General features: G+C 42.9%; 1 protein-coding gene across 29 annotated transcripts in view; it reads right to left on the bottom strand.

Moving 5' to 3' along the window:
* Positions 1-219: 219 nt before the first annotated feature.
* The window catches only part of PARD3 (par-3 family cell polarity regulator), a 612,530-nt gene continuing 598,860 nt past the window's right edge, over positions 220-13,889 (bottom strand). For all 29 annotated transcript variants that reach the window (XM_070501262.1, XM_070501252.1, XM_070501261.1 and 26 more), the window contains 2 exons: positions 8,590-8,717; positions 220-2,229 (listed from right to left, as the gene is read on the bottom strand). In XM_070501262.1, coding sequence (XP_070357363.1) covers positions 1,833-2,229; positions 8,590-8,717 — 525 coding nt within the window. In that variant the 3' untranslated portion in view covers positions 220-1,832. The remainder of the gene's footprint in view (positions 2,230-8,589; positions 8,718-13,889) is intronic.

Raw genomic sequence — 13,889 nt, 5'->3', positions numbered from 1 at the left:
GTTCCAGTGGACTCATTAAGAAGGTCTTTCTCTCTTTCCTGTATCCTCTCTCATCAGGTGTTCAAATAAGCAATCAATCACCCATTTCCGCGTTTGCACAAAGATATGAGGAAGCTTTTGACTTTCTCTAAATATGAAAAAAAATCACATCTGCTAATACGCTTTTTAAAAACCCCAGCTAGGAGAGTTTCCACAAGAATACTACAGACACCACAAAGAAACAGGAAGAAATATGCCTTTTATTAGAAGTCTCATATATACAGGGAAAGCTGTTTCTCACAGCTCAGGGAAGGCTGTGGGGAACAGCCACTGTCATCCAGGGTCACCGTACTTACATTGGCAACACCATTTAAACATCACCTCATATTATGAACAAATAGAACTGTTACACAGAAATGCAAAAGAGACACAGGTATGTGTATGGACACTTCACATATTTCCTAGAAACAAGTGGACACGAAAATACAATGTGCCAGTAAAAAAAAATAGGCATATCAGTACATGTCTTTTTTTTTCTTTTCTTTTTTGTTAATACATGGTATGCTGAGCTTTCATCTCAAGCTTTTTTCACGTCAGGATTTGCAGGCACTTTAGCAATGCAGCCATGGTTTACGATACATGATGTTCAGACCAACAGATGGAAACCCGGGAGCAACCGAGGTTCTTGTGACCCACACGTACATGAAAATATTGACATGAGAGCAATCTTTTGTTACACCGTTTTGGGACACGAAGTTGTTCTCTGTTCGATGTGTAATGGCTTTTCCCTTATTTGTCTTTTCTATTTCATGACAGAATTATTCAGTAGCATGGATGGCATCACCAGGCAGAGGGACAGCATGTGGATGTCTGTTCGAACCAACTTTAAAAACTGTAGAAAGCAGATGAGTTTTTAGAATCCCCAAACGACTGTCTGATTTATCTGTGCCCTTCCTGCCAACCTGTCAAACAAAAACTAATTAAAATAATTACTGGGAGGTACTGGGCCAGAAGCTCATCCTGGGAGAATTCCTTTCGTAGCTACCACCTCCCACATCACGATACACACTGGGCCGCGGGCAGGCCCAGTCCCTCCCCCTCCAGGGTCACTCTCATCTCCCACGTTCCCTACACAGAGCTGTGGTGACTCAAGACACACGGTAAGAACGTGACTAAACAAGCATAGGTATGAACACAGACTGAAACAATCAATTTCCTGGTAATGATGAGGTATAAGGCAGTTACAAAAGGACCCCCATGATAAGCAGACAGTGTTGGAATATGGCTTAGCTTCTCTAATAGGATGAAAGACGTTTCCTGTTACAGTGAGCCGAGATGGAAAAGGGAAACCATATGATTATAAAGTACTCTAACGACTGCGCTGTGAAGTACCGTAAAGCCTCCGTTTCTGGTGTACCTCACCACTTTCATCCACCAGAGACGGAGACGTCGCCTCACATCTAAGGAAACTTAAAGAGAAAAAAGAGGGATCAACGTCCCCCTCAACTTCAAGGTAATTTGTCACCACAGTTGTAGGGGCTGAAACACAAAGCCACGACATCTCATGAGTTGGGCCAAGATTCCTGGTACTCCAGAGAGATGCAGAGCATATGAATGCCTCAAAAAGATGATTGTCAGATGTTGGGAAATCCTTCCACGAAATAGACACTTGAGACATGGCAGCAAAGACATTAAGGCCTTCCATTTCTTTGCCCATACTGCTTAAAGGCACTGATACCAACATCAGAAATATTCCATAGTACCATCGAGGTTTTAAAAAAACTCCCCAAATACAAGTCTTCATAGGAAAATGTCCTTTATTGCCTGACATGAAGCATCCACTCCTCTCCTGCTCAGGAGTAGAAAGGCCTGCCTTTCTCAGGGGTCTGGAGTCTGTTCAGCCTGGCGACCTGAGAAGGGGAGGGGGGCACATCCTGCCGGAAGGGCCCCTTGGCAGGGGCGTAATTGGGGTCCTGGACTTTCTTATATGAGTCATAGTTGGTGAGCCCCTCGGGGGGAGGGGGCTGCTTCTTCATCTGTTGCTCTTTCCGCCTCTGCTCCTGGCGAAGGAGCTCCTGGGTCTCCAGCATCACCCTGGCGTTGAAGCCGTGCCCGCCCAGGTAGCCGTTTCTGGAGCCCTGGTAGCTGGAGTACCGGGGGTTCTCCTTGGCGCTCTGGAAGCCTTCTCCCGGGGAGTAGCTCTGCTCCCAAGAATCCTGGGAGACAGAGCTGGCGTTCTTCCTGCTTTGTCTGGAAAGCAAAGCCCAAAGGTTAGTGTGAGGGTTGGGAGAAGGGGAGAGAGGGAGGGAAGGAGGGAAGGCATGAGGGTGAGGTGGAAAACGCATTTCAATATTTCAACAAACACAACTCTGTTCCAGGCACTGCGATAGGGGCTGGGGGATTAAAACATGACTGTCCTCAGCCAGCTCACAATCTCAGACAAGTCAACAATAGCTAAACAGGAGAGGGAACTAATAGATTCAGTGGCTATTCAGAAATAGGGTCCTCCTCTGTGTCTGGATAGGTACCAATTGTTCTGCTTAGGGTGACAATGTCTCCTGCAATTTAGACACATTGGCAAGATGCTGGCTAGGAGTATTAGAGATTTGGCAGCATCTACCCCAGCAATAATGCTCGCTTTACAATGTTACAATTCAATTCTAAACAAGCAAAACAAATATTTTACACAGCTGCCACCATCATTCCAGAGATGCTAGCTAATAGAAAGTACATGTAATGGATTACAGTATGAGTTCAGTTATGAAAGATTTAAGACTACACTCCTTTCTGATTAAAAATGCAACAGGCAGTCCCAAAAGCCCCTGTTTCGAGCTGTACACGTCAGCAACTGACATCCCTCAGAATACGCACTCCTCAAGAATGTAGAAGCTGGAAGTCTGTGGGGCAAGCACTGTTTTCCAGTACTGTCCCCTCCCCAATGCCCAGGATGACCTGCTTCATGCACTTTTGGTCATCTCAGGATAGGAAAATAAATCAGAGTCATAAAGAAATTCCAAATTCTTATTACTTCTGCAATAAAGTTGCACATCATTTTCAGGAAACATTATTATTTTGAAATATCTTTAATTTACTATCAAGTCTCTAAATGCTTTCATGAATTTACAATAAGATTGGCTATGATAAAGTAAAACAATTTTGCACCAGAAAGGAAAACATGCCCTAATTTTTTGCCTTGAAAATGGAAGAAAGAGAGAGAGAATTGAGTAATAAAACAAAACATATTGCTCCATTTATCAGTAAGAAAATCATTTAGTGACAGTATGCATTGCTCAGCTTTTCACATCAATGCACTCAACATGACAGAATGTTCGAAAAGACTCCTGTAGAGGGAGAACGAGATCTATGCATCTATTGGGTCTCTGGCCGAAATGAAGCAATTTGCATTTTGGAACATTCAGAAGTGCCATCAATATGGTTTGGGATGAAATCTGCCCATTTCCCATATAGGCTAAAATGTAGTCAGGGATGTCTTCAACAAGGAAAATGAGTTACCATCCGGCACCGTCTCTGCCTATGACTGCGATTAATTGAGCAGTCCACAGTACGTCTGTCTGGTTCTCCTTTAAGGGGAATCAGGCCATTGGTACAAGCAGCCCAGGCAAGAATTCTCATATTTAATGGAATAGTTTATTTGCCTAAAGCACTGATTATCTTCACTTAAAAAGTCATAAATTAATCTGCCCAGAGACATGAATGATGGAAAGTGCCAGCATGAAACCAGGGATTTGACATTAATCAGGAAATGTTAATTACAACAACGAACTTGTTACTAACATCACAGCAACAAGAGCAGGATTCCTTAATGGGTTAGTTATCAATTTAAAGATAACCAGAAATAGGCTGCAGAAATGTCACCTTTTTCATCCTTTGCCTACTGGGATCCGCCGACCCTCTCCACCCTCACTCCTCAACTCGATAAAGCCTGAGGCTTCGCCCTATGGCAGATAGGCACCATAAGTTGAATTTTGAATCATCCCAGGAAGACAGAGTCTTTTTATATTAAAACACATTGAGGGGCCGGCTCGGTGGCACAGTGGTTAAGTGCGCACGTTCCGCTTTGGCAGCCCGGGGTTCGCCAGTTTGGATCCAGGTGCGGACATGGCACTGCTTGTCAAGCCACGCTGTGGCAGGTGACCCACATATAAAGTAGAGGAAGATGGGCACGGATGTTAGCTCAGGGCCAGTCTTCCTCAGCAAAAAGAGGAGGATTGGCGGCAGATGTTAGCTCAGGGCTAATCTTCTTCAAAAAAACCACATTGAGAATTCACTAAAGGTTTGTTAGGGATGGAAATTATGATAAGGTAGGAGAAAGAACTTTTCATAGCTAAAATTTTCTTTAAATTAAGCAGCCTAGAGAGAAGGAAGCAGACTTCCCTGAGGTTTGAAGTAAGATACGTGGCGAAAGTACACACACATAGATGCATACACATGTACACACGTACACACAGACACATAGATGCCTTCTTGGTAGGGAAGCTAGTGGTATCAATAAGCTCTTAATTAAGGAGAGGACAAGAAATGAGCAGATTGTAAAGAAACATGAGGAAGCAGTGGACAATAGGACAACTTTCCTGCACTAGAAAACTAGTCACCTCAGGACTGGGCACAGTGGGAGAGTGGCTTAGCATCAAATAGACACAGATTCAAATTCTGAGTCTGCTGCTTGCCAGCTGTGTGACCTGGGAGGGTTATGTTCTCTGGGCCCAAGTTGTGTCATCTGTGAAACAAGCATGATATCTAACCTCATAGCGTTATGGGGAGAAATAAATAACACATGTAAAGTGCTTGGAAAAGTGTGGCATGGAATAAATAGTTGACCAGTGGGTGTTGAAGGAGTGGTCTGAAGGCAAAGTCACTTTGCCTTCAAAGATTAGGCTCTGGGTTTGGGGGAGCATCTTTCTGAACAAGGGGGAAAAAACACCTCAAAACATCAGCTCTCCTTCTTTCATCAGAAGGTTTAGGTAGAGATCAAGGAGCCAAGAAAGGCACCAAAGACTAACTAAACCCTCACCAAGTGAAGGCAGCTCCAAAAACACTTCCTCAGAGACTAGAAGGAAGTTTTCAACCGTCCCATGATTGCTCGAAGGCCACAGACAATAAGAGCAGCAACAAAACATCCACCTCCTTCCACTGCATTTCATTATAACCAACACACACGTGTGCTCAGTCCTGGAAGGAGACCACCAGAGATTTCCGCGTCCACTCCAAGCACACAGCCTGGTTTGGCAATAACTATCTCCACAACCGCACTGTCTCCGATGCGGCCAGAAGACTGTCATCACGCAGAGGGCTTACACCAAAGCCCCAGCACCCGAGGAAAGCCATTTAGTCACGAAATGAGGAGGACACAGAAGGCAGAAGAAAAATATAAAGACCAAGGCTGACAGGTTGATAAGCAGCCTAGAAACATAATAAATGGGCCTGGCGGGGAGACCACGTCGCGGTGCGGAGACATGGCGAGGAAGTGAGACGTACCAAGCAAAGGAGGCAGACACCAACAGACGTGAAGCCAAGGGACAGGAAGAGATGAAGAGCAAATGGTGAGAGGGCAGGAAAAGAAAAAAACTTAGTAAAGGATCTTAAATAAGTTTTCTATCAGTGACTATGACCGAACATACTTCTACCCAATTTTAGAGTTGCCTTTTGGATACTAAGGAACTAATCTAGGAATTTAAAAAGGATTTAAAAAAAGAAAGTAAAAAAGAAAACTAATTTAGGAATAAAAAAAGAAAAGAAGAAACCCTAGACTGATTGAGAACTGAGAGTGGGGCCACTCAGTTCCCCTTTCCTCCTGAACTAGTGTTACCACCTGGCGAGTGTTTCTTACTGAATTTTCAAAATGTAGCTTGAATTCTACAGGTTTCCTTAATTAGCGCAAGAATTCACACGGCCCAGGCTCACACACATCCCTCTAATTCAAACCACCTTATCTCGTGCGGCTGACACCAAGTCCCGACCATTTGTTTCACTTCTGCTCCACTTTGCCAGTGAGCTTCTCCTGTGCGTGAAATCTTTCTGGTATCAAATGCCATACCAACTTGTTTAGACAAAACTCTGCTAACTGTCAACATCCAAAAAGCAGAAGTCAGTATCTTTGAAGAACATGCCGTGTCAGAAACTTGGACCTGACTCCAGCACGCGGTGGGCTGTTGCGAGCTCTCTCGGTCCTTTACCTTCCTCCAGATTTCTGCACACAGCCTGGGGTTGAGCGGGCTGCTCTGAAAGGAATCAAGGCTGGGGCAGGGGGTGCTCTTCTAAATCTTCCTCACAGATGCGAAGATTTGCAACGAGAAACTATCCTCTAAAAGAAGAGACTGTGACGGAGACACCTGCCAGCCCCTCTTGCCTGAACTTACACAATGCTCTCATTTCAGGATTTCTGCTTTTCTCAGGTCTACACAGAATACAATGACTAATAATAAGGGAGCTACAATTATCCTAGAGGGAAAGTCTTAGTTATTTAGGGAAATGCTAAATGGCAGCAGCGGCAGCAGCTCCCTTCTCCACGCACATGGATACTTCCACCAGGTGCTGCAGAAGGGAGGGGCAGAAGGAAGGGGAGCAAGGAGGAGAGGTGGGCAGGAGGAGAGGAAAGCGAGGGTAAAAGGAGCAGTGTGGAATACTGAGCGACTGTGGAATGTGAGCAGAAGTCAGTGGAAGTACCCACATCTTTCCTGGTCCTCCCCCTGATGATTGGAGCTCTAGAGTCCTTTCTCCCGCCAGGCCCCCTGTCCTTCCAGGCTCTCCCGCCACCGTCTCCCCACTTCCCTTCCTTTGCCCTCCGCACTGCCCAACTCACTCCTCTTCTCATATACACTTGGTGATACTTCTCCTTCATTTCGTCTAAGTCCTCTCAAAGACAACTAAAATATATGAAGCCAAACAACTTGCCGATAAAACAAGACCACAGCCCCTGACAGACAATGCCATTCACTTAGGCCATGATGTGCTATGGGTCACCCGTGTGGTTGTGGTGGCATGGTCACGCCAGCTATGTCAATTCATTCACATTATCACACTCATCTTCCCAACGGAAAGTAAGCCAAACAGGCTGGGGGAAGGGATTTTACACAGAAGAACCTTTATGTAAAATTCTTAAGGCGTTCAGCATTTGATGCATTGGATTGATTCATACCGTGGCCTGCTTCCAAAAGCTAAGGGCAGTGGGGCACGAGGGAACTTTACATCTGCGTTTGTTAACATTCCAGACTTGGGAATAAAAGCCCTCAGTAGCCATGAGCCTTATGAAACAATGGTGTAGCACACGGGCAGGTTCGGATCTGAATTCTGGCAGAATTATGTACTAGCTTGTGTGACCTTGGGGGAAGTTACTTAATTTCTCTGAGCTGTTTCCTTGCACAACGAGATTATCTCAAGGTCCCGTCCAGGCCTAAACTTCAACAACTCTTACCTGGAATGGGCTAAATAAGCGCTATGCTCCTACTTAAAAGAAAAAGAGGTTAGTCCTCAAAGGAGATCCAGCTTTATGGACTGAAAAGAACAACCGAGTGAATGAGTTACCATAATCGACGGTACCATCCTGGTACAGATTTTTATTCACTGGGCTGACTTGTGTCAAGGTGGGAAAGTCTCTCATGGTTATTATAGTGACCATTTAGCATTTAAATGTCCTTATTAAAAATGGAATCTAGATCACTTTTATATGGACCAGTCAAGTTTACACAGATAAGTATTTGCTCCCAACCTCAAAATTGTTTTGCTCAAATTGAAAAGAGTCTACTTAACCATGGTAAGTGGATTTTTTCCACCCAAAATGTTTTTGCCACCTGGTTTTTGTCAACAAATGCCTACAAGAATTGTGATTATAGGAGTGACTGGTTTGGGGAAGTTTGGAAAGCTGAATGTTTTTAAATACTTTTATTCTTTACATGCATAGAGGAAATACTTGAATGGGAAATGACTATTATTTCAGTGTATTAGGGCTCAGTCACCTGAGCACTTTCCAGGCTCTTGGCAGAGAAGCCCCCAGCAGAAGCGCCTCCTGCGGGGAGCTCCGCAGATAAACCCTCTGGCTTGGCCGTCAGCTAACGAGGTGGGCAGCCCTAGCTGCTCCGAGCTTCAGCGCTGAGCACAAGCAGAGATGGAGGACAGGAGAGAGGGCGTTTGGGACCACGGAGCCCATCAAAGTGCAGGGCGTGGAGCATTCACCCTCTATCTTTCTACAGACCTCTAGGTTTACAAAGTATTTACTCTAGTTACCTTTGAGAGAAGCAAAATGAGAGTTATTTCGCCTTTCTTCAGAAGAGGAAACTGTCTTGTCCGTGGCCAAATGGAAAGGAGCAGAACCAATGCCAGAACTCAGGTCTGACCCCTAAGCCCAGTACTCATAAGTCATGTTACTTTGCTTTCGGTTAGGGAGCTTTTGGGTCAAATTGTTGGCATCTCCTGAAAAACCTTTCTTCCCAATCTCTTGCCACACAGTAAGATGCCTTGAAGCTAAGCAACAACTCCCACCGTCCATTTGCAGTTGCTCTATGACTACCGTGTGTAAGCTGGAGAAGCCAGGGCCATTTTGGAAGGGGGATTTCCTAAAGGACTGGGAGGAACGCTGAGCGAGGGTCGGCGTACCGGGGCAGAGAGCTGTACTGGCGCTGGGCCTGCTGGAAGCTCTCGCGCTCTTCCTGCCGCTGGCGCTGCATCTGGACCTCCACGGACACCGAGTGCCTGCCGCTCTGCGCTGCCGGCCTGGAGCTGGGCTGCAGAGAAAATGCCACATGTGAACGAGAAAGGAATTACATACAGCACATAACTGGCTGACTTAATTTTCATTCTTAGAGACTGACCAGAAACATTTTGCCAATTCTGTGAATTTTTCAACAAATCAAGGGCAATACTTTCAAGTTTCTTAGAGGAAAAAAGGCAGCTAATTGCTCTTGTGAGCCCCAAATAATCACCTGAAATTTTGATCATGATTTTAGAACGTCTTAAAATTGAGATGTCAACTTTTCCAGTCTTCTTAACGAGGTTTGGTAAATACTGACCTTACATACCAGTTTACATCCGTTGTAACTACGGAAAATATAGGGAGGAGTCAGGCTGCTCAGAAAACTAGAAGACGTCAATGCTAAATACATAAATAAATAGAAAAGTTTTGTTACAATAATTCACAAAAGTGGGAAAGGCCATGGGTGCACGCTTGCAAGTTGGCCATGCTGGTGAATCTTTTTGGTAGGTATATATTTTAGTCTAGCAGTAGGATACAATATAGCGGATTCCTCCTTTACTAAAGGATGACAGTTAAATTTTGACCAAGATTAGCTGAAACCAGGCACGGTTAGCCATGTACAGGTCTCCTCCAATCCATGATGGCAGCCAAACGGGAACAGAAATGCTTACCAAAAGAATAAACCTGAAAGCTAATAGCTACTTGAATTGGTTAGAATACATTTTGCCTTAGTCACGAGGAAATGGCATTTTTACCTAGGTGAATTATATCCTATAGAGAAATTTCCAATCCTTCTGGCTTAAATATCCTGGTCAGCAGATCATCTGCTGACAGCTGCCTCTCACCAAAATCAGACACTGGATGTGTACACTGCGCTGGGCAGAGCCAGCCCCTGTGGATACTTCAGCTTCTCACTGATGGTTTCCAGCTTACCTCCTAGACCTGTTCAAAACAGACAACGATGCCTCCCACTTTACAAAACACCCAACAACGGTTTATCACAGTGTCGGCGGCATGCACTAAGTAAGCCTCTTTGGTATTTGCTAACCTCTAGTCCCCTTTGTGTTACGCAACATTGTGCAATAGGCATATTCTGAGCAAAGAATGTCTGCTAAAAACAAGTTATTGATTTTCTTTTAGAGGTGAAAGCCAATGGCAGACTTTGACTCAATAATAATTTTCTAAAATAACAGAGTCTTAGCCCTCATTTGGAGAGTTGTAAGATCACATGTGGGCTTTTTACTTAAAGGGTGGCTCCTGTGGTTGCCTTTTGTGTGAACAGAAAGAAAGCATCATCTATTGTTCTTTTTCTGCCTGGCCAGCATTATCTCATTTGTTGGTAAGCAATAACAAGGCAATATACAGGACAAAAATTTCAAAGCATATGGGCATAGTCAGTGAGCATATTAAAAATATCCCGATACAAAAATAATGCGCGAGGAGATTAAGCTTTACAATACCCCAGTCTCTACTAGCGGATGTTTATAACCACACTCATTGGAACGAATGTGTGTTCAGAGACCTGCTCCACAACACCGTTCACATAACACATCAGTGGTGCCTTCAGCAAGGCAAACACTTCGCTGGGTGAGTTCTGCTTATGCAAACAAAGCACCAACCAATTGTTCACCAGCTCCATTACAGGAAACAGACATTTTCTCCATTATGCTCGAGGAGGCTGGCTGAAAAGAAAACCGAGCTGTTCTGTCGTTCATGGTGGGCCCTGGGAAAATTGCGAGAAGCCACTAGACAGGCAAAGCAAGCTAGAAAATCCTACACGATTTCCTGTACGCCCTCAAAAAGAACCACATCTTCCTCTCCTCTCCTCTCAGCACCAGCTATCCACGCATGTCAAGCAGTCTTGAAAGATCTGGCATTCTGCAGCAGGATCTAGTAACCAGCTTTTTAAGCTCATGCTGTTCTATGACACACTGCTTGTGGAGCTGTGAAAAGAAAATGCAAGGTCTTGTAGAAATTTCAGGTGTATTTTTAAGTAGTTTCTCCCAGAGGCCTGAAAATTTGATTCCGACAGAGGAAAAACGAAGTCGAAGGGCTTTTGTTTCCTCCACTGTCTGTTTTCTGACACTTCACCTCAAACCTTACCAGCAGCAAGCATCTAGCTGGATCTTGATGAGTTCCAATAACGAAATTATCATCAGATGGGGTCTGAAAACTTAAAATGAGGGAACGAGTTTGGTATCAGCAAACTGACCTATTTCATAATGTTATGCTCACCAAAATGGAATAGAAACCTCAGCCTTACCATTAATATTTTACTTCATTCATCTTTTGTAGAGCTAGCAAAGGGGGGGGGGATTATTAAAAAGAATCATCCTTAAGAGGAAACTTTACTGGGCCACGGATTTCAAGGAGGATTGCGCACATCATCAGCCCAGAGCAAAGACTAAAGAAGTTTATCCTAGCAAGTTTTATACTTGGCGTGAATCAAAAATAACCTGATTCCTGATTTCAATGAAGATCTCATAAAAATGTAAATTGTGGGAACAGTGTTACAATTGACAGTCTTGACTTTTAAATAGCGTGGATTCTATCCCTATGGCAGAAATAAAATAATGTATCTAAGGTCCTAAATTTCAAAAATAAAGGAAGGAGGAGATCATTTGTAACTGCAGAAATAAGTGCATGTTTTCAAATAAAACACCATCAACAACCACAACAACAGGGTAAGAGCTATATAGGAAAACACACAGGTGAAACATAATTGTAGTAATTCTGGAGATTCACCAGATAACAGGCAATAGTTCTGTTTTAAGAGTGAAAATTACAAACAACCTTGGCCTTGTTTGTGATGAAATTGGTGACAAGCAATGACCTTTTAAGTAAAAAAATAGCCTAGGTTGTCAAGGCCATAACAATAATAGAGGTTGTGAGAGAGAAATAAATATGTGATTATCTATTACACAACACACTGGAGCCCACAGTGTGTGAATCTTTTCGTGGCTTGTATTTAAAACCACAAGTGAAAATTATGCTCTTGCAAATGAGCTGAAAAGTTCTGGTCGTTATTCATGATTATAAAGAGATACTATTTACACTAAACAAAAAATTATATAAAACTTGGGAAAGCCATACAATGTTGATATCACTTACTAGTATAAAACAAAATGTTAAAAATATCTTCCATATAGTGTCTCACTAAATTAAGTCATTAACTAAGCATTTCTCTCAATTAAATAAAATCATTTACTTTTCAAAAATAAAAATAGATAATAAAAAAACAAAAATACAAACCCCAAGCTGTTAATAGTTAATAGACTAAAGAAAGAACAAAAATAAATATACACTGTACGAAGCTTCAGCACTAATTAGAATTGGGTAAAATTGTAAGACTTTTAGAGCTTAATATAAATGTGTGGCACTTATGAAATGAAATTCATTACTGTTTTATTACTATTTACATAAAATATTCAATAATTTTAAAAGTCTAATTTTTCTTCATATAGATGGGAAGAGTAGCATGTAAGCGTGTGTATACTTGTATATATTAAAATATATATACACATATATGTAATATTCTCATAAATGATCATTTCAGGCAGATTTTCTACTTAAATTATGAATAATAAAAATTTTCAAATGAGTCCAAGGGCATGTTTGGAAAACAATAATAAAATGCAAAAGGTTTGTGCACTTTGGATGGAACGATGAAGATGATGAGAATGATGATGATGATGACTGCGACAAAAACAGAAAGAACAATGCTATCCCTTTGAGATTTAAAATCCTTATTTTAGCAATTCAAATATGCTATAATCCTGGTCTGAATTCTCTATTCTGATAAAAACAGTAATTTAAAGATTTGGTAAAGGGGAGAAATAATTTTCATGCCATTAAATCACGTGAAGAGTATAAATTGTTTACTCTGTTTAAAAGTGGCCATGGCTAATATTGGTAATTATTTTCTATAGTAGACTTATTTACAACTTTTAATCAAAACAAACTTAACTTTTGCTTATCTATTCTGCCTTCTCAGCCTTCACCTCTATCGTATCACAAGCTATGTTTATACAACTATCGATGGAACTCTTGTGGGTTTTGAATGTTGAAAAGCTTAATTGCTACTAATGATGTGAGTAATGGCTGAAAAGTCTGCAGAGCATAACAATTTCTCTTATAAAGTTTTTATAAATACATGTTTTAGTCTTAACACACTACTGTCTTCATCTCGTCTTTCCCAACCAGCGTTGGATCTATTTTTCCCCCATCTTAAGCAGCAGGGACATTGAAAATAAAGGGGTAGCTCTACAAAAGAAGCCAGCCCTCCAGGGTCAGGGGCTACCGGCACCTGAAGGCAGCCTCTCAAGTCTCCAGCACCCCGGGCCTCTGTGGGTGGACGGGCCAAGGGGCACGCAGGCTTTGGCAGGAGGGCGAGGTGCGGCGCTGTAAGAATGGGGTGTCTCCTCTGCAGCAGTGCAGAGCCCTTTGCCATAAATAAAATGTCCCACTTTGCTGCAAGAACGGCTCTGTCCAGGTCAGTTTCCAAGGGGGTGATTTCCACCAGTTTGACTTAGAGTGACACTACTGCAAGACTGTGGACTAAGAAGGCATTTGTTGAGTCAAGGTATGAGGGAATGACAGCAGACACCTCTGAAGTCTTAAGAAAGATAGGCGCCAGCCCCACGGCCGAGTGGTTAAGGCTCACACTCTGCTTCAGCGGACCAGGGTTTCACCGGTTGTGATCCTGGGTGCAGACCTGCACACTGCTCATCAGGCCACGCTGAGATGGTGTCCCACATAGCACAACCAGAGGCACTCACAACTAGAATACACAATATGTACTGGGGGGCTTTGAGGAAAAGAAAAAGAAGGGGAAAAAAAAGAAGATTGGCAATGGTTGTTAGCTCAGGTGCCAATCTTTAAAAAAAAAAAAGATAAAAACAAATCCAACATTTTCTCAAATTCCCCAGGTACAGGGAAGGCAATCTAGGAGTGCAGGGTGGCTGTGCAGCTCAGCTCGCCAATTAAAGCAGGAAAACTCTAAAAGGGTAAGAGGAATCATTAAAGAGTCCAAGACAGGAAAATGGAGAAAAGGACAGATTTTTTTCTATTTGTTCAAAGACAGCTAGGAAGAAAGCTGGGGGAGAAGAAGATACTCACATCACAGAGGATCAATTTTCTCTCTGAAGGACTAAACTACTTTCAGTCACTACCAACCCGGGCTGGAAAGGATTTAGCAATATAG

Source organism: Equus asinus, chromosome 29, assembly GCF_041296235.1.
Source record: "Equus asinus isolate D_3611 breed Donkey chromosome 29, EquAss-T2T_v2, whole genome shotgun sequence".
Lineage (NCBI taxonomy): Eukaryota > Metazoa > Chordata > Mammalia > Perissodactyla > Equidae > Equus > Equus asinus.
This window is presented reverse-complemented; position numbering and strand designations above follow the sequence as displayed.